Source organism: Kwoniella newhampshirensis, chromosome 13 (assembly GCF_039105145.1).
Source record: "Kwoniella newhampshirensis strain CBS 13917 chromosome 13, whole genome shotgun sequence".
In the NCBI taxonomy this organism is placed as follows: domain Eukaryota; kingdom Fungi; phylum Basidiomycota; class Tremellomycetes; order Tremellales; family Cryptococcaceae; genus Kwoniella; species Kwoniella newhampshirensis.
Genome location: NC_089966.1, coordinates 891,344 through 909,752, shown reverse-complemented (window position 1 = coordinate 909,752; position 18,409 = coordinate 891,344). Strand labels below are relative to the sequence as shown.

Genomic DNA, 18,409 nt, shown 5'->3' with positions numbered 1-18,409 from the left:
CGATGAAGTGAAGCATCGGTGTATGCGCTCGCCCGGGGTTCGATTCCCCGACAGTGTAGGTTTTGTTTTTTTGACTTTACTTTTGACCATCGGAAAAGAAAACAAAACGTGTTTTGCGCTGCTTGATCCGACGCGTCAAGAAACAGAAATCAAAGATCAACCGTCTGCTTCGAACTGATCTCGTTTGCTGTTCTTCTCCTCTCCACCCCGAACAAGAAGGAACACTCACTGCAACCCCTCTTGCTCTCTTTCGAATACTGCTTCCCCATGCGCGGCGTTCACGAGTTCCCACCGCCTCCTCGACCTTGTTCCTCCCAGATGCCCGAAACGACGAACACTGCTTCTTCTTCCTCTCATCTCCGCAAGCAGCCTTCCTCCTTCATCTCTCCAGCAAAAGCAGACTTTCAAGTCAACGGTCAACAGCGTGAAATTCTCGACGAGTCCGAAGACATGTACATCGATTCCGATGGTGATGCAGAGACAGAGTCAGGAGATGAAGAGGAAGACAAGCCCGTGTGTCATGGTACGTTATCGGATGTCCAGCTTCCCCTTTTCCCGCAAGCTAATCACAGTCGGTCATCTCGCTCCGTTCAGTGGAAGTCCGACTTCATCCGTATAGTACGAGGATACCACAGCATATCTCTTCCCTCGTTTCACAATGGATAGAAGCCAATATCACAGAGATGAGCTTTGGCTCCGAGCTAAGAGGATGGGAAGAGACGTCGAGCTTGGATCAAAATGTGGAGAGAATATGGGTGGAAGAGGATGGGAGCGGTGGTGAGTGACTCAAGTCAACTCACACACGAATGGTCTTGAACGTCGTGCTGAACTGCTTTCGTCAGGAGAAACAAGTATCAATATCGCAAAGGCGGATATCGAGATACATGTGTATCGTCCTTCTGACGATGAGATTGAGGAGTTCACTGCGGACTTGGAAGGTGAGCTTTTTTCCTTACTTTCATACTTGGGTGGGATGTTTCGTCGCTGACTGCACTTCTCTTATCGTAGAGAATGAAGATGAGGAGAAAGTCTCAGCGGCTTCAGTCAGACCCTTACCGTCAATCGAGCTGGACGGAGTATGGGATACGTGAGTGGGCGTCGCGTCCTAGAACTCGGCCGCGCACTGACTCTGTGGTACAGACTGGTCTACTCGGACGATATCAAATCACGGCTTCTCAACTACATATATTCGACTGTATTCTTCTCAGAAGCAGATATAGACTCCAACGTGGTAGCTTGGAACAGGTCAGTCATTCTGCACCCTGATTCGGTCAAGCTCAAGCTGATGCCCGTTGCAGAGTAATCCTCCTTCACGGACCGCCTGGGACAGGCAAGACCAGTCTTTGTCGAGCTCTCGCGCAGAAAATCCTCACCCGGCTCGCTCAGAGGTCAGTTGACCAGAATGATCCAGCACAGCAGCTGACTTGATTTGTCCTGCGTCAGATATCGTCATGGGAAGCTTATCGAAATCAATTCCCATTCCCTCTTCTCCAAATGGTTCTCCGAGTCCGGCAAACTCGTGCAAAAGCTCTTCCAGAATGTGACGGAGATGGTGGACGATGATGGGAGCTTCGTGGTGGTCATGATCGGTCAGTCTGCGTCGGAGCGTCATCCTCGGGATTCCGGCTGATTCGCAAGGACAGACGAGGTGGAGTCTCTGACAGCTGCGAGAGCTGGTGCTATGACCGGTAACGAGCCTTCAGATGCTTTACGGGTGAGCAGTGACTCACTACAAATTCGCTTGTATGGCTGACCGAGCACTGAACGACTAGGTCGTTAATGCACTCCTGACCCAGCTGGATAGACTGAGAACGAGAAAGAATGTTCTGGTCATGACGACCTCCAATCTTCTCGGCGCTATCGGTGCGTTACCGCACTGTCTGAACGACTGACCGACTACTGACCCAATGTACCTATCAGACGAAGCGTTCATATCCCGTGTCGATCTGCAGGAATTTGTTCCCCTTCCCCCGCCACAAGCGATCTACACCATCCTCCTCAGCATTATCAAGGAGATGATGAACAAAGGTCTGATCAAACCCCTCGAATTGCTCACGTGGCCCACTGTACAACGGCGATTGCGGTCTGAGGGGAGGTTGCTGGACAATCGAAGAGGTTGTGTGGCTGCTGAGGCGTTGGTGAGACTGGCGACCAAATGTCATGTGAGTCGGCTTGCATATGCTGTGGTGTTCAATGTCCGGTCAGATTGCCTCCCCTCGCCCAGCGGAGAGCATTGCTTTTTCGGCCTGTCTTGACTGGAATTGTCCACTGGTTGCTGACGTAGCTTCTTCGGGTCTGGATAGGCACTCGAACTTTCCGGACGTACGTTGCGTAAATTGCCCGTCCTCGCTCATACCCGCTATCTCTCCTCGAAATCCGCCTTCCGATCAAATACCGAAGATCGACCAAAACGACTGGAGAAGTGGATTGAAGCGATGGACAGATATGTCGATTTGGAAGCGGAGAAGAAAAAAATGAATGAGATGATGTCGAAGAAGGGTATGGAGGAGGATAAGAAACGAAGAGGCATCTGGGATGAGGGGAAATCAGCACAGACACAAACGCAAACGCGGATGAATGGGGTCGGGAAGGGGGGGCATGGGAGAACACCGTCGTTGGAAAGGAGCGAGGTCGGGTTGTTGGTAGCTACCAAGGGGACGGCTCATCATCATCAGCATTGAGTGGGATTGTCGTGGTAAATAATTTACTACTGGCAGAAGGCGGAAGAGAGCAGGGAAGGAAGTCGTCACTTTATTAGTGAACAATATACTCCCACTATCATGAGTTTGTCGCATCGCATGGTATGACACTGCATTGCATTGCATTGCATTGCACTACACTGCACTACACTGCATTGCATCGCATATTCATTCACATTTTACGTATGACCGTTCACCAGTTCATGAAGCATCATCGGGTATGGGACATTGATGCGTGGTATATCTCCTGGCACTTTCATCATTTTGTAGCTTTCCTCCCCTGCCCCAAAGGAATCCCATGACAGCCCAGCGTCTGTCCGACTCCACTACACACTCGCACACTCGCACTCGCACCCCGCGACGGGACATTTGGAATGAGCAATTCCATTGTCCAGCCCACCTTCGAACCAGGGCAAGATATGACTTGCGTGACCTGAGGACAGGTCGGTGTTGATAGTCAGAAAGCCATGTCATAGGCGAAAATTTCTTCAACGTGAGTGGACGGGAGAGACAAGGCAAAAGATAGGTTCAGAACGATCACTCACCACCATGACGACAAGTCAGACAACAGACATAAGCTGCATCGATGGTATCTAGAGAATCGTCGTGCGTCCAGTCAGTACCCCTCTGACAGAGCGTTGTTGTCACCTTTCGACTGACCCGTTATATGACCTGGATGGTCGTGATCGCTCGGAGGGGGATGATGAGGATCGACATGTAACAGGCCTATTGTCGGTCAGCCGGACGGCTCGTCTTCGGAACCCTTCTAGAGCATTGATTCGCGGTGGGCAAGCCCAGACCAGAATGGGTACACTCACAGATCACACAGCGTGGCAAGGGTGCTTGACAGTACATGCACACCGTCGTCTATGCCGAGTTGTATCAGCACGGCTATACTTTACTTGGAAAGTCGTAGGACTCACTCTTTCGCTCGGCCAACCAATGTTGACAGTCCCTCTCATTGCATTCTTGCGATGCAGCCTCTCTTCTGTGTCCCTGGACAGTGGGTTATTGCACCTGCAACGAGAAAAATCTGTTTAGCTTGTTGACTGTCGATAATCATCCTCACTACAAGTGGAAGATGCACAGCAACTGCAACTCACACCGGGCAAGCGCCACCTTTGCTTTCCCCGTGGCCCGCAGAACCAGCTGGTACCCCTGATATCTGTCTTGCTACCTCACCCCACCTCACATCAAATTCACATCGTTCTCCCCACATTCCCCATCCATCTAGCATATCCCTATAATCCTCTCTCCATCTTTCCACCGTATCCCTCTCGCTCTTCGATAGTTTATGTTGAGGGAAGAACGCGCCCAGGATAGCGACCGTTTGCAGATCGCCCGTTCTTGCTAGGTGTCTGCTCAGGAGTGATACTGCCGGGGACGAGAATCCTGTGAGAGCTAAAAGGTGGAGGGAGTTCGATCGAGTACAGCGAGCCATTCGACGTCGTAAGAACGAATCAAACTTTGATGAACGTTATCAGCTTGAGGGATCCGGACGCAATGAAGCTGGCCTCACCTCTCGATCGTCCATATGATGGACCCCGACAGCAATACGATCCAGTAGAGGAACACCTTCTTCTCCGAGCACCTCTTCCCAGTCCTCACCACCTATTCTCGTCAATATCGCTCGGACAAATGGTTCGTCGATTTTAGTCACCAACCCCTGCCAATGAGAGTTGAAGAATTCAGATCCTCTTGCCGAAGCGGATTGAGCCATGAAGCCCGCTATCGTTGCACCCAGCAGTTGATGTTGTTGATCTGCGGAAAGAAAAACCGTTCAGGAGAGAGCGAGCTAGGCTGAACATAGCAAGATACGCACCATCACTGGCCATCAAATTTGACACCGTGCCAGCCTCATCTCCCGCGAAATAAGCTCGGAAAGCAGCTTTGGTTCTCTGTCCAGTAGCACCTAATCTTTCCATCTCCTCTTTCAGGCTCTCTCCGTTTTCGCCACATAGACTCAGGATCAGCTTTCTCAACTCGGTCCTGTGTCCCCCCAACGCAGCGGGGACGACACCAGGTTTTCCTACTCCACCGAGTTCCGAGCGATGTGTGTTCAAATGATGAACGGCGGTCAGATAGTCTGGATCGATCTCGGGAGCTTGAGATTGGGATACAATGCCTCTGCGATCACTCGCCTTTCTAGATCTAGGCGGTGTATCATTCCCAGGAGTTGGAGTAGATGCCTGTCGGGAGTGAGGGAAGGGCACCTGGCTCAAAGCATTCCACGCTGCGCTGCCTTGTCGGACAGGTTCGTGCGATCGGTGTGGAAGCGGAGGATCGACTAGTGTAGCTGCTGAACGGATCGAGGTCGGAGAAGAAGGCTCTACTGACTCTGTGACACCGGCGCCAGTCCAGATGGGAAACACTCCTTGATGAGTAAGGTTGTAGGTTCGAATGTTGGATATCTCCGGAGCCATAGCTTGCGTCAGATCTGTGCGCCGTCAGTACATGGCTACGACGATGGGGTAAGAAGAGGACCCTCACGATGGATGAACTCCCATACACCTGCGATTCTTTCTTTGCCCGGATGCCTGGTAGCTATAGCGGCATTGAGCACGAGCTGCCAATCTCATCAGCTTCTCCTCGTCCTCACTTGTCGTTAACATCGTACTTACATCATCTAGGCCATACCCTTCCATTGCTCTTCGCCTCATGACAACACCGATATCACTTCCCAACACCCGTCTCCAACCTTCCCAGCCGCCTATGAGCTCGTCCCTTTCGTCCACCAATCTCTCAGCGTTTGCTCCTTCCTCATACCATTTCCTCTCTCCGCTCATGAAAGATCTCATCATCGCATTAGCACTGGCGGCCCTTGCACCTGTAGCCGGACTGGATGATCGCGAGCGTTCGGCAATCAGCTTAGCAACCCGGTCGGGAGCCAATTGAAATCGATTCATCCGCAGAGGGGAGTCAACTTCATCTGCGGCTTCTTGAACCGAAGTGGGAGGCTGGGTATCTAAAGCGTCATGTGTTGTGTCTGATGGCACGTCTGGATCAAGGATTCGGACAGACGGCGTTGCGACTGCGATATCACCTTGTGGGCCGGAACGGATCTGATGTCCCGGGAGGTCAACTATATTGATGATGACAAGGATGGAGGACCTGTCGGACTCACGATTGGAGCGGAACCGATGGGTCCTATACCGATGGTACCATCTTTGAGGACGAACAAGACGTCTCCGTCTGACTTATTCGTTGGATCGAAGGCGAAGGATTGCAGGTTCGGTCTTGGTTTTATGACTTGACCGGGTGTCAATGCCGCTATGATCGGGATATACCGAGCACTCACTTTGTCTTTGCCCGCCTAGCGTCACCCATTCTTCAACCTTGTCCCCTTCCGTTGTTCTCCCGCTGATGACCTCCCACAAACCCACTCCGCCTTCTTTCGTGCCCACACCCAGCTTATCCCCTCTGTCTGTCCACTCCAAGCCCATGACTGATCCACCTGGCACATCAAAGCTGAGGATCTCGTATCCTACTTTTCTGGTGTCCCACAGTCTGACTACACTATGCGCTGAACCAGGGGTGATTTCATAGCTCGCAAAGATGTTTTGGTCTTGAGGATTTGGCGTTATATCATGCACGGCTCTGGTGAGCCATTGCGAAGAAGCCCCGGCCATGGAAGCACTTGCGTGTGGATCCCGAGGTGAATTGGTCCCTGTACCTGCAGGCAGGGTGGGAGTGCGAAGATCGAACAATCTGATCGTCTTGTTGTTTGAGGCAGCGAGCAGATATTGTGTTGTTCTAGACACGAAAGAAACCGAGTTCACTTGTTCTGAAGGACAATAATGCTGGATATGTCTCGGTTCTGATCTTGAAGTCGTCACTTTGGCAGAAGGGTTCGAGACGCTCAATCGATGCTCCGCTTCTCCATCAGGTCGTTTCCAGCCTGTATCTCCGTCCACGGGGATCCCAGAAGCAGTGATGGCATCCTCCAGATCCCAAACCAGCAGAGAATAGTCGGATCGATGTCGTTCCAACCCGGTAGCTATGTAGTTGGGATCGAGCGTGGAAAATGACAAGGAGGTTACGGGCCGAGTGTGTTTGACGGTCAAGGAAGCCACCATAGGAGCGGGATTGTTGGGGGTGAGTGGGAGAGCGAGAGACGATGGGGCAACATTGTAGATGACTGTTCGACCGTTTGACAGACCTGTCGCGAGCAAATGTCGATGTGAGGGAGACGGGCACCAGGCCATGGCCTGATGTGAATATGGTCATCAGCATTGTTGACACGGTCTTATCGTGCGGTGATCGCTGACTCACTCGTATCTGCCCGATGTCAGTCTGCATGCCGACCATCCCCATCTCCTCTTTCTACAGATCAAAAGGGTCAGTCAGCACATCCGTACAAGCCCGTCATGCGGACAGACACCACTCACATCCCTCCTCCACTCATACATCTTTACGTCTCCCGAAGTCATCTGCGACACCTGTCCACCTACCACGAAACGTGATGGCGATGATCCCAGTGGGTCGGAGAGAGCGATCCTCCGGAGTTCAAGAGACATGCTGCTGTGTTCCCAAATGACTTGCTTGGGAGTGGAAGAGTGATGTCAAGAGTGGTGATTGAAGTGATTAGATGAAGGGAGGAGACAGTTCCCCACATTCCAGGCACGCAAACAAATGACTGGCACGCTTTGTTGTCACCTTCAGATCATACCTCTCTCTACACACATATCCCTCTTGCATCTTGGCGCATTCTACGATCCTCGATCCTGACCAGCCCCCGACACAGGCTCAGATCTAAGCTGTACTCGGCGCGGCTCTAGTATCGACGCTGGCAACGACTTGATCATCGTCAAAAGAATGGCCAACCCCGTCGCCACGGGCAAGATGGCCGCTGGTCCTCGAGCCAACACTCAGCCGTGAGTCTAGCTTCGGATCATAGCCCTTCATGTCAGAACACAAGTGCATCCAAAAGGATCGATACAATCGTGTCACTGTAGCCTCCGCATGTCCGTCGTATCGGTTCGACGCTAATGACAACCTTTGCCTTCCACCCAGAGCCGTCCTCTACAAACTCATCTTCTTCACTGTCCTCATGGCCGTCGTTCCGATTGCTACTTACTTCGGTTCTTTGAGATGGAAGGGTCAGTCAAGTCATGTTGCTCATATAACTCGGTCTGCTTTCATCTTCCTTGCTGGTCGCCATAAACTCGACCTTGTGCTGAAGCCTTCTCCCCTCCAAATGACCGTTGAGACTCTTAACTGACGTCGTCTCTACGTGTATAGGCTCAACAACATACGCTGCCATCTCCGCCGTTCTGGCAGCCAACGTAATTCTAGTAGGCTATGTTGTCGTTGCGTTCCGAGAAGATGGGGGACCCACGCCGCCTCTGGTGTCGAAGAAGAAGCAATGATGATGTTTGGCTCAGAGGCGGGCTATGCATGCGTGACCTAGATGGACAATCGCGTCTAGAATTGCATTCGTTCCACTTCCACTGTTCTCAGTGATGCGTCGTGGCTGCAGGATGCTAGGCAACACTGCTGGATGTCCGTTACGTAGGGAAGATCGCCGTTGGACGATAGACGCCAAGACACTGATCGGACATTGTTGCAGTGGAAAACGATCATGATCGCACGCTTTCCGTGCCACAGCATGTCAGGAATACCTTCATCGCATTCAACGTCGTTGCCCGAAGTATTGAAGGAGTTTGACTGCAGAGAGAAATCTGCCAAGGTTGAGCACGGTAGCAGTGGGTCAGTGACTTGGGCATCGAATGGATAGATCGCTTCAGACCCGCCATTCTCATCAACAAATTTCAAACATCACCGCTTCTGACTATGGTTTACATCCCCTCACCGTCTCTCTCTCTTGCACGTCTTATACACAACAGCTATCGTTCCCATCATATAGTGTCACAGACCTAGTCGGTCGTCGCTCTGCGTGCTGAGCCTCAAGTGTCAGCTCGCATCGTGCATGAAGCTACGTGCTCATCACCTTTCCGAACCATCACAACAAACCTCCACCACCGGGACATCCATCGCCCACTATGCCCACATCGAAATCGTCCATCGATCGCCGAGATGTGTACTATCGCAAGGGCAAGGCAGCAGGATATCGCGCACGATCGGCTTACAAGCTCTTGCATCTCCATGAGGAGTTCGACCTGTTCTCAGGAGTGTCGACCGCAGTGGATCTCTGTGCTGCTCCCGGAAGCTGGAGTCAGGTTTTGGGTCAGAAGCTGAAGCCTGGCAAGGGCACTGATACCGAGGGGAGTAAGGTCGTCTCAATCGATCTACAACCTATGGTATGTCTACCTTCCTTCTCAGATTGTTTGTTAAATCAACAGGAAGACGTTGGGCTTTAAGCTGACAAAGGCTAACGTTGTATACCTTCTTTAGGCACCATTGCCGAATATCACTATATTACAAACGGATATCACACTCCCTTCGACCATCCCTCTCGTGCTTGATGCTTTGGGTGGACGGAAAGCGGATCTCGTGGTATGTGATGGTGCACCAGATGGTATGATTGCCCTTCTTTCGTCTCTCTGCACAGCTGACAAGCTCTACATAGTCACCGGTGTTCATGATCTCGATGCCTACCTTCACTCGCAACTTCTACTTGCTGTATGTCCTCCCCACAAGACGACGGCTATAGCATCTAGGTGCTATCACATCTAGCTAATACACTCTCCACAGGCACTCACACTTTCCCTTACTCTCCTTGCTCCACATTCAACATTGATCTTCAAGATCTTCCTCTCACCTCTGGATCCCCAAGCTGCACTTTTGTGCTCACAGTTGCGGTGTTTCTTCCCTGGACCTTTGGGGTCGACTGAGCACAAGTATGAGGAATTCGACATTCCTGCTGAAATGGGAGATGGTCCGCCCAAAAATCATGAGCGCGAGCGCCGGGACGTCGACAAGAAGCCGGAGGAGGGATTCGATCTGCTTGGTCGAAGGGGCGGCGTATGGGTGAGAAAACCCAGAAGCAGTCGAGCGGGCAGTGGAGGTGAGCTATAGCACCTTAGGCGGGGTCTGCGTTCGACGCCAGTCTGACATTTACTCTCTTTCAACAGAGGCCTTCATTCTCTGTCGGAATTTCGATTCGAGTAGAGTTCCACTTCCAACGGTATTCTCGGAGTCTGCTCTCGCTGCATTGAGAAGGCAAACGACCGGTACATTGACACTGGACTCGCTCAGCTCATTGAACCTTGGTGAGGGGAAGTCGTCAAAAGAGTGGGAGATGATAAAAGGTTATGTCGGTGGTGGTGATCTCAAGTGAGTATGTCTTCCGTTGCTAGCGGGACGCTCAGAGATCGTTTAAGGCTAATTCTCAGGTATCACTCCTAGCTCGATGGCGGTTTCCAATCGCATCGAGTCTCAGTCTCGATCCAAAGCCGTCCCTATCACTCTGGCTCTTCCTACATCTCCTTCGAAGCGGTTCGATCATCTCTCCACATCCCCTACCACCCTTTTCGCCCAGCCGACACCTATAGACGAACCACCGGAATACTTCTCACCGACAACGACTCATCCTCCTTCGTCTATAGCCAACATATCGTACCTTTCCCCTCCACGTGTTCGGAACATAGAGAATGCCCGGCTTTCAGGTCCAACTCAACGAGCCGCAGCCTTGGCGATAGCTGCATCGGAGGGTGGAAGCTCACCACGACAGTCGTCAATGGAATCACTGACGTCCAACCCTTCTCCGACATCGCTCATCGATCCGTCACGCCCATGGGCAGCGAATGCACACGTCGCTGCTCCCTCGCCTCATCAGGCCCCCTTGTCGTCGTTAAGTGTACCCTCACGATTCCGCTCTCATTCCAGCGCAAGCGCTGCATCGATCTCTGCGAGAGAGAACGAGATTGTGGGATCCACGCCCTTGGTCTCGCCCGCTCTGAGCTCTAGCTCAAAAACCGATCTCTTCTTCGCTTCAAGCCAAATTGATATCCTGCCTGCTCCTCCTCGGCCACTACCGAATGCCGCACCTCTCGGCAGGGGACTTCCTTCAGAGGTGAAGAGGGGCGAAGAGAGAAGTACGAGTATGCCATCTGGACAGCCACCGAGGCCTCGGGCGGATCAAACAAACGTTGCAACAGCATGGGCGGATACTGGATCGGTAGATCTGACTTCTCCTGCTGCGTCCAGTATGGGCTGGCCAGGTGTCCCGGAGCCACGTACAGGTGCCAGTAAAATCAAGTTCGGTTTTGAGGAGATGTCAACCTCTCGTTCACGATCCATATCAAGCCCCGCTCCACCACATTCTCTGCTCGGAGTGTCATCACCGTCGTCGTCGGTGCATTCACCAGCCACTTCTCAATTCTTGAAGACAAGCGTCAACGAGCCTTTGGCGACGTTACCGAGTCTGCCAGATTCGGTGAATGCCTTGATGTCACCATCAACACTCAAGCACAAACGACCGAGCATGGGTCAAGGACCAAATCACGGACGACGAGAGTCTCAACAGCTTGAGAGAGAACTGAGAGAAGCCGGAGCAGATGTTTCCGTCCATTCTGGGCTCATCGTATCTCCCGAAGCAGGTGGATCGAGGAGAGGATGGCGATTGATCGGGAAATTGGGCGAAGGTGCTTTCTCAGCTGTATGGTCGGCGACCCCCTCGAATCCGGGTGACGAACGCGAGCCCAACGCGGAAGGGAAAGTCGCAGCTCTCAAATTGATGGATCGACATCTGTCTTTGGTCGATTCACGGACGCGTATCTCTTTCCTGAGAGAAGTCGAGGTACTGAGACATATCTCTCATCCATCGATAGTGTCGTATCTCGACTCCTTCACGACTCCGACTCATCACGTGTTGGTCCTGGAAGAGCTGGCAGGGGGCGAGTTGTTTGATCTCATGAGCGTGGAAGAGAACAGGAAGAGGATGTTGTTGCCTTCGCCAGTCAATAAATCTGGAGAGAGCGGAGCAGCGACGGACGATCGAGATGGAGAGGGCTTTGTGAGGCGGGTGTTCGGGGAGCTGACAAAGGCTGTAGGATGGTTGCATGAGGTAGGGGTGGTTCATCGGGATATCAAATTGGAGAGTCAGTACAAGCCGGCGTTGACGAGCCATGACAGCAAAGCTGACATATTTGTGCCACGACCTCAGATATCCTGTTCACGATCAATCCATTTCTCCTCCCGCCCACTTCAACCTCTTCTATTCCACTTGATCTCCTCCCTCCACCTCCCCAACCGCTCATCAAACTGACCGATTTCGGTCTATCTCGCTTCATCTCCGCCTCAGCGCCTTTACTCCAGACACGTTGTGGATCAGAAAGTTTCGCAGCACCCGAGATCATCATGGGTAAATCGTATGATGGAAGAGAGACCGATGCGTGGGCGATGGGTGTGGTTCTTTACGGGTTGATCGTCGGCGAACTACCGTTTGATAGGGAGGACGTCATGTCCAATCAAAACGGGAGTAGACCGAATACCCCGGTGAAGTCTGGTGGGGATGGCGAAGCGAGAGTCAGAGGCAGAAAGAGGATGATGCGAATTGCAAAAGGCGAGTATACGTGGCCCCAACCCCAAGATATCCAACATGGAACATCACCAGGAAGTGAGCAAGTCAGAGATCTGGTCGGGAAATTGTTAGTTCGAGATCCAAAGAAGAGGATCAAAGTGGCGCGATTATGGGATCAACCATGGATGAACTGGACAAAACCGGGAGGATTGGAGAGGCCCACGCCCACGCCCACCACAGATGGGAATGGGAATGGTCATACTACCTCGTCGACTGGCGATAGTGGAGGACAAGTGAATGGTAGAGGAGGAGGAGGAGGAGCAGGAGGAGCAGGATATTTGGCAGAGAACGACAAGTTGAGTGGGAGTGGGAGTGGGGGGAGTGGGAGCGGGAGAGGAAGAAGGAGAGTCTTGGATGGGTTCTTGGTTGAAGAAGATGGGATTGAGGAAGTTGCAAGAGCTGAAACGTGATATCTACCGTACACTATCTCTGTCTAGGTATGGTCAACTTTACAATGGTAATGTAATGCAACTATAACAACCTATCGTACTACATCCCGCCCGAACTTTTATATCACTTGGCATGAATCACTTGCGTCGATGATCGATCCGGTGGACCATTTCCATCTCGTTGTCTGACACTGAACATATCACATTGACAACTACAGCATGAAGATACAAGCGACGATATTTCGAAACAAAACACTATAAATAATCGTAAAAGAATATATGACTTGACGCAACTAACTACACGAACGCTGACAATGATCTCTCATCTATATCTCTCCTTTTCCAGTCCAAGTCCGACCCACAGGCCTAGGCACCAGTCTTCAAAGGATTGGTCTCCTGAACATATATCATCTCCCTGCACACATCGCGGACCCGCCCCTATACCCTCCACTTTCAATCATTCTACTCCTTCGCTACGCCCTCTCTCACCCTATCTTCGGAACCTTTCACCAAATCACACCCCCATTATACGCCGCACTCCCCGGACTTCCCAAAATCACATTCTGCCCTTTCCCCTGCTGTACACCTGCATCCTCCTTCGCTCCAATGCCACCCAATTTCGCACCACCACCACCACCACCACCAGCGAGGACCGTACTCCCCACAGTTCTGATACTTTCAGGACTCTCGGTATCTCCGCCTCCATTCTCGTCGACTTCGCCAGCCGATGGTGTGGATTTGATCAGTTCTGGTGTGGGCAGGTCGTCGAGAGAGGTGAGATACTGGTCGAAGAGTTCTTGTTCGGCTGCCGCAGCACCACTCGTCGTGGTCGAGGATTTGACTGTGATACCAGGGAGAGGGGGGTTTCCGTTTACGCCGAACACCCTTTGTGATGCGATGGAAGTTGCACCAGATTGTTGATACACTTGTTGTTGTGTAGCTTGCAAAGCTTCGTAGGTTTGAGTGAACAAAGCCCAAGGATCCATGACACCAGCATCCACCGGACCAGAGGCGGGATCCGTCCCAGCGGCTGCTGACAACCCTCGTTGTAACTCGAAGAATGCCTTGTGCTCCAAAATCTCAGCTTGAGCGGCCGTCTCTCCCGGAGTGAGATTGATGCCCAATGCATTCGTTGCCGGGGAATCGGTAACACGGTGAGTCGGGCCATGCTCTTGTAATGTCGCCAATGAAGGCGTCGGACCCTTACTTTTCGTCTTCGACGCCATATCTTTCTTGACATCCGCCATGATGTCCTTCGGCGTTTTGGCATTTGCGCTCGTTCCTGTGACTTGTTGTAAAGCACTACCCGAGGCTGATGCTTGCCTCTTTCTCTTGCTACCACCTGCACCGCCGCCTCCTTTCTTCGCCGACGCAGTACCAGGGGTGGTCGGAGTTCCGCCAGCGTGAACTGGGGTCTTGGTCGACGTCGACTCAGGGGTCTGGCCGCTGCCAGCTTGAGGCGTCGCAGGTGAGCCTTTAGCTTTCGGCCGCTTAGCTGGTGGTGGTTTGAGATCTTCAACTCGTAGACCTTTGTGTCGAGCAGCGATCGCCTCCTGGATGTTCAAAGTTGTACCGGCCGCATCCGTCTGGCCTCCGGCGGTTTGAGGGGCAGTCGGCTGTCGTGGCACTGGAGGCTGAGTCGGAGCTTGCTGTGCCTGTTTTGTTGGTTGAGGGACGGGTATGGAAGACGGCGCTGCGAGCTTGGCGGCTTGTAATGCGGCAGCGATCTTCTGCAGTATTTGCACTCCACCTGGTCGGTCATTCATGCTTCGATACATAGTCTGGGCTTTTCCCACGAGTGAGTGAAGCCCTGTTCGGATCCTGTTGATCTCGGTAGGCGGCAGAATAAATCGACCTTGCTCGGCAGCAGTCTCGGCATAGACCGGTGTGAAATACTGTAGAGGTCGAAAGGCCAGCTTACGGTCAGCAAGGTTTTCGAACAACGCGACAGCAATTTCTCCACGTCCGACAGCATTCACTCCACGTCCGACAGTCACGAACGGTGAAGATAGGCAGCTTCAACTTACCACTTGAATAAGCTGCATTCCCGCCGACATTTCCGGCGCTCCCATTTCTTGCATCATCATGAGGAACATCGGAACCTTTGTCTCCGCATCCTTCGCCACGGTGACCAGCGATTTGAGCTCATTTCGATACTGCTCAACGTCTGCGATGGTCATGCCGGGGGTCTTGTCTGCGGAATGGTCAGGGATAGTGAGCTACTCGGTAAATTTGTCATCTCGTGACATGTGCACTCACCAAGTCTAGAACGAATGGCGTTCTCTTGCTCCCTGATAAACTCAAGTGTCTTTACCGGATTACCTCTGATGCCACCTGCAATTTGAGCATATTGAACTCCACCAGCCGATTGTTGCGACAGCTGTGGCGTTATCTGCTGCTGCTGATTTGCTTGATTTTGGGTCTGGTTTAGTCCCACACTCGCTGTACTGTTCGGTAATTCTGCAATCATCTTCTGCTGTTCAGCCATCTGAGCGATTGCTTGCGGAAGCTGTCCTTGCGGGAATTGCACATTCGACCCGGGCACCTGAGGGATGTGTTGCTGAGTTTGTTGCTGATGCTGCTGCTGGATCGGGAACTGAGGCTGTTGCAGTTGTTGTGGTGCAGGGAGCGATCCCGGTTGCGGTCGCTGCATTGACTTCGACATGAACTGTTGTTGCTGTTGCTGTTGATTTGGCTGCTGTTGAGCTTGTTGTTGGCCAGATACATTCCTAGTCTGCCTGACCCTCTCCATAAACTTGTCTTCCAGCGGCTGAAGCTTTTCCGCATAGATATCTCGGATCTGTTGCGCAATTTGTACACTAGACAAAGGCGGCTGTCCAGGTTGCCCAGGTTCTCCTGTAGTGAAACCGAGCTGACCGCCCACAATTGTCCAACGCGACCATTCGATCTACCCATCAATCACTCGATCAGCACATGTACATATCGATGTACCCGGTAACGGCATACGCACATTGGCACTCCCATTGTTCTTCAACACAATTTGGAATAATTTGTGCAGATTCACCGGTTTCCCTTCGATAATAGGGTTCGTCAACGTCGGATCGTGGTGAAGTTGTCGTAACGAGATCCAGAACGCTTCTTCGGGGACGCTCATGAGATCGAGGTTCAAATTCTGAGGTGGAGCCTGATTCTGACCTTGCTGCGGTGGACGTGAAAGCGACTGCTGCTGGTTGATCGGCGGCCCGTTGTTGTTGTTAGTCCACTGCGGCAGGGGCTGACCTTGATTCATCTGTTGGGGAGGAATAAATTGTTGCTGAGGTTGCTGCTCCTGTTGTTGTCCTGCTGGCAACTGTCTATTTTGCACTGGCGTTGTGAATTGAGGGGGCAACGACATCGCGTTGTTCATGGTCGGAGTGATCAACTCGATCGGATTCGACTGACTGCCCTGTTGATTACCCGATTGAGAGATCTGAAACAGTTGTTGCCGCAAGTGATCAGGAGGGATGTTTTGTTGCGGCTGCGTATTAGAGATATTCGGTTGCCGCTGTTGTTGTTGCTGTTGCTGTTGCTGTTGTTGTTGCTGCTGCGGCTGAAGTTGGGAAGCTTGAAGTTGTTGTTGCGAATTGATCCGCTGAATGTTTGTCTGCGCAATCTGAGCAAGTGCATCCGCATTCATGGTCACCAAAGTCTGAGCAGCGTTTGGGCTGTTCAGCCTGCATGCCACCATTCGTCATTAGCAATTTTTATTCCGATAATTACGTTCCGCATGTACAGACTCGACTCACATCATAGCAGCGACGTTCAACGCATCTTGAGGAATGGGCACACCTCTCTTCTTCACCTCTGCGATCAATGACAGCAAATGGTACTTGGTCATCGGGTCGCCCATACCTTGCCCATTTTGAGCGCTCTCCATCACCTTCTTGGCTACCATAGACGTGGCGTGGACGAGTTTTTCTGGGCCCCATGTAGGCATCGCATCAAAGAAAGGAGGTCGAGGTTGTTGTCCTTGTGGCTGAGTTCCAGGAGGTAGCATTCCGCCTTGAGCCAGATTAGGTGTAGCGGACTGTTGTCCTTGGACGTGAGGAGGAAGAGGGGGCTGAGATTGCTGTGGAGGTAGACCCAGACGTTGCTGTTGTACAGATGAAATACCCGGCAGTTGCTGATTAGGTATTTGTGGATTCAAATCCGATCGCTGCTGCTGCTGCTGTTGCTGCTGTTGCTGCTGCACTTGCATTTGTTGCTGCTGCTGTTGTATTTGCTGTTGCTGCTGTTGTTGCTGTTGTTGCTGTTGGACGACACGTCCTTGCTGAAGCAACTGGTACTGCTGTTGGAGAGCGTTCATCGATCCTGCAGGATTGATGTTGGGAGCGAGTGGTTGAGGCGAAGGCATCGGTGGCATCGGTAGAGCGGTTTGTTGTGCCATTTGAGGCGTCTTCATACCGGGTCTCTGCTGTCTTTCCTTGATCTTTTGAAGCTCTTTCATCTGTTGCAGCTGTCGCATAGACCATCATTGTCAGGTCCGTCGTCGCTCATACTGAAGGTGATTCACTTACTGCTTCAAGCTGTGACATAGTGTTGGTGGTGTACTGAGCATTCCCCTGTTGGCCCATAACAAATTGATTGTTACCGTCAGACGGTATTCTCTGCGGCTGCTGCTGGTTTTGCTGTGGCAGTTGTTGCATCGGAGGCCGTTGTTGCGGTTGGTGTGGTTGTTGCTGTTGACCCTGAAATCCCTGCAATCCCATCTGCCCATTGAGGTTGATCGCCGCAGGCAACTGCTGTTGCTGCTGGTGTTGTTGTTGCTGTTGTTGCTGTTGTTGTTGTGGTTGTGGTTGCTGTTGTTGTACTTGTTGGGGAGGCAGACCTGTGCCGGAAAGCGCCCGCTGTTGATTCTGAGCTTGGAAGGCTGTGACCGTCCTTTGCATCTCCGCGACTGCTGCCGGTAGATTGTTACCGTGTTTCTTGAGGAGATTCTGAGCGAGATCTGGTCTGGTTCGGAAAAACTCGGTTACTTGAGGTGACATTTGGATTGGAGCATTACTGGGCCCAGCCAACGGTTGTTGTTGTTGTTGTTGTTGTCGTTGTTGTTGAGGTGGAGGAACTTGCTGCATTGGCATCTGCTGAGGCTGTGATTGCTGGGCAGCATTTGCAGCCTGGGAAAGCATACTACAGGGAAGACGACATTTAGTGTTGAGCCTGTGCGGAAGGGGAATACCCACTTTTGCAAAACCATTCTCCTTCCTTGCTCATTGTCAACGACGCCCATTCCTGCACCGACTGGAACTCCTTGACCATTATTTGGCATCCCAGACACATATCTTGCCACCTGTTCTGAGGACATATTCAATCCTTGTTGGTTGAACCCGTCGAATCCCTGTCCTTGTCCTGGTATTCCCTGAAATCCTCCTTGATTCTGATTCGGGAGCTGCTGTTGCTTTTGCATCATCCCCTGAGGTTGCTGTTGAAATTGCTGCTGCTGCTGTTGCATCTGAGGTTGCGGTTGCGGTTGCGACTGCTGTCCTTGCGATGGTATACCCAGCCGTTGCTGTTCCAATCTGGCACTGTTCTGACCTTGCAAGCGATTGAACACCGGCAACATGACATTTTGCAGAGTTCCCTCGAGAAGATTGGTTGTAGGATTGTTTCCCCCATTGAGATTGACACTGTTGGGGTTTTGATTACTGTTGTTAATGGTGTTGGTGATGTTTCCTGGCATGTTGATACCTGATGCTGAAAGGTTCGGATTCGCTTGCGAGATGACGGGATTACCATTTGGGATTCTCTGATTGGTGAGAGATGCGAACAAAGCAGGATTGATTTGAGCGGGATTGAACCCGGCAGGATAATTCGACATGATGTTGGTCTGGAAGAAA

General features: G+C 51.9%; 5 protein-coding genes across 5 annotated transcripts; 3 read left to right on the top strand and 2 right to left on the bottom strand.

Annotated features, from left to right (window-relative positions):
• Window positions 1–267: 267 nt before the first annotated feature.
• On the top strand, window positions 268–2,681 carry IAR55_006292 (uncharacterized protein; the record flags this gene model as incomplete). The annotated part of the gene is made up of 11 exons (XM_066949377.1): window positions 268–523; window positions 595–777; window positions 843–938; window positions 1,009–1,087; window positions 1,141–1,245; window positions 1,299–1,388; window positions 1,444–1,589; window positions 1,644–1,714; window positions 1,773–1,863; window positions 1,921–2,162; window positions 2,304–2,681. The coding sequence occupies 11 exons, from the start codon at window positions 268–270 to the stop codon at window positions 2,679–2,681; spliced, it is 1,737 nt and encodes a 578-aa protein (XP_066800385.1).
• Window positions 2,682–3,025: 344 nt separating this feature from the next.
• IAR55_006291 (uncharacterized protein) lies at window positions 3,026–7,216 on the bottom strand (the record flags this gene model as incomplete). The annotated part of the gene is made up of 14 exons (XM_066949376.1): window positions 3,026–3,132; window positions 3,245–3,292; window positions 3,360–3,425; window positions 3,518–3,566; window positions 3,623–3,716; window positions 3,803–4,164; window positions 4,219–4,460; window positions 4,522–5,136; window positions 5,190–5,265; window positions 5,321–5,761; window positions 5,824–5,948; window positions 5,998–6,907; window positions 6,972–7,022; window positions 7,088–7,216. 14 exons carry the CDS (start codon window positions 7,214–7,216, stop codon window positions 3,026–3,028), a joined length of 3,315 nt encoding a protein of 1,104 aa, XP_066800384.1.
• Window positions 7,217–7,514: 298 nt separating this feature from the next.
• Window positions 7,515–8,068, top strand: IAR55_006290 (uncharacterized protein; the record flags this gene model as incomplete). The annotated part of the gene is made up of 3 exons (XM_066949375.1): window positions 7,515–7,573; window positions 7,713–7,798; window positions 7,941–8,068. 3 exons carry the CDS (start codon window positions 7,515–7,517, stop codon window positions 8,066–8,068), a joined length of 273 nt encoding a protein of 90 aa, XP_066800383.1.
• Window positions 8,069–8,701: 633 nt separating this feature from the next.
• On the top strand, window positions 8,702–12,593 carry IAR55_006289 (uncharacterized protein; the record flags this gene model as incomplete). Its single annotated transcript, XM_066949374.1, has 7 exons — window positions 8,702–8,959; window positions 9,054–9,177; window positions 9,229–9,281; window positions 9,354–9,666; window positions 9,734–9,935; window positions 10,008–11,701; window positions 11,767–12,593. 7 exons carry the CDS (start codon window positions 8,702–8,704, stop codon window positions 12,591–12,593), a joined length of 3,471 nt encoding a protein of 1,156 aa, XP_066800382.1.
• A 485-nt stretch (window positions 12,594–13,078) lies between these two features.
• Window positions 13,079–18,390, bottom strand: IAR55_006288 (uncharacterized protein; the record flags this gene model as incomplete). The annotated part of the gene is made up of 8 exons (XM_066949373.1): window positions 13,079–14,467; window positions 14,600–14,766; window positions 14,832–15,060; window positions 15,118–15,480; window positions 15,544–16,246; window positions 16,319–17,028; window positions 17,090–17,702; window positions 17,756–18,390. 8 exons carry the CDS (start codon window positions 18,388–18,390, stop codon window positions 13,079–13,081), a joined length of 4,809 nt encoding a protein of 1,602 aa, XP_066800381.1.
• Between the last annotated feature and the right edge of the window lie 19 nt (window positions 18,391–18,409).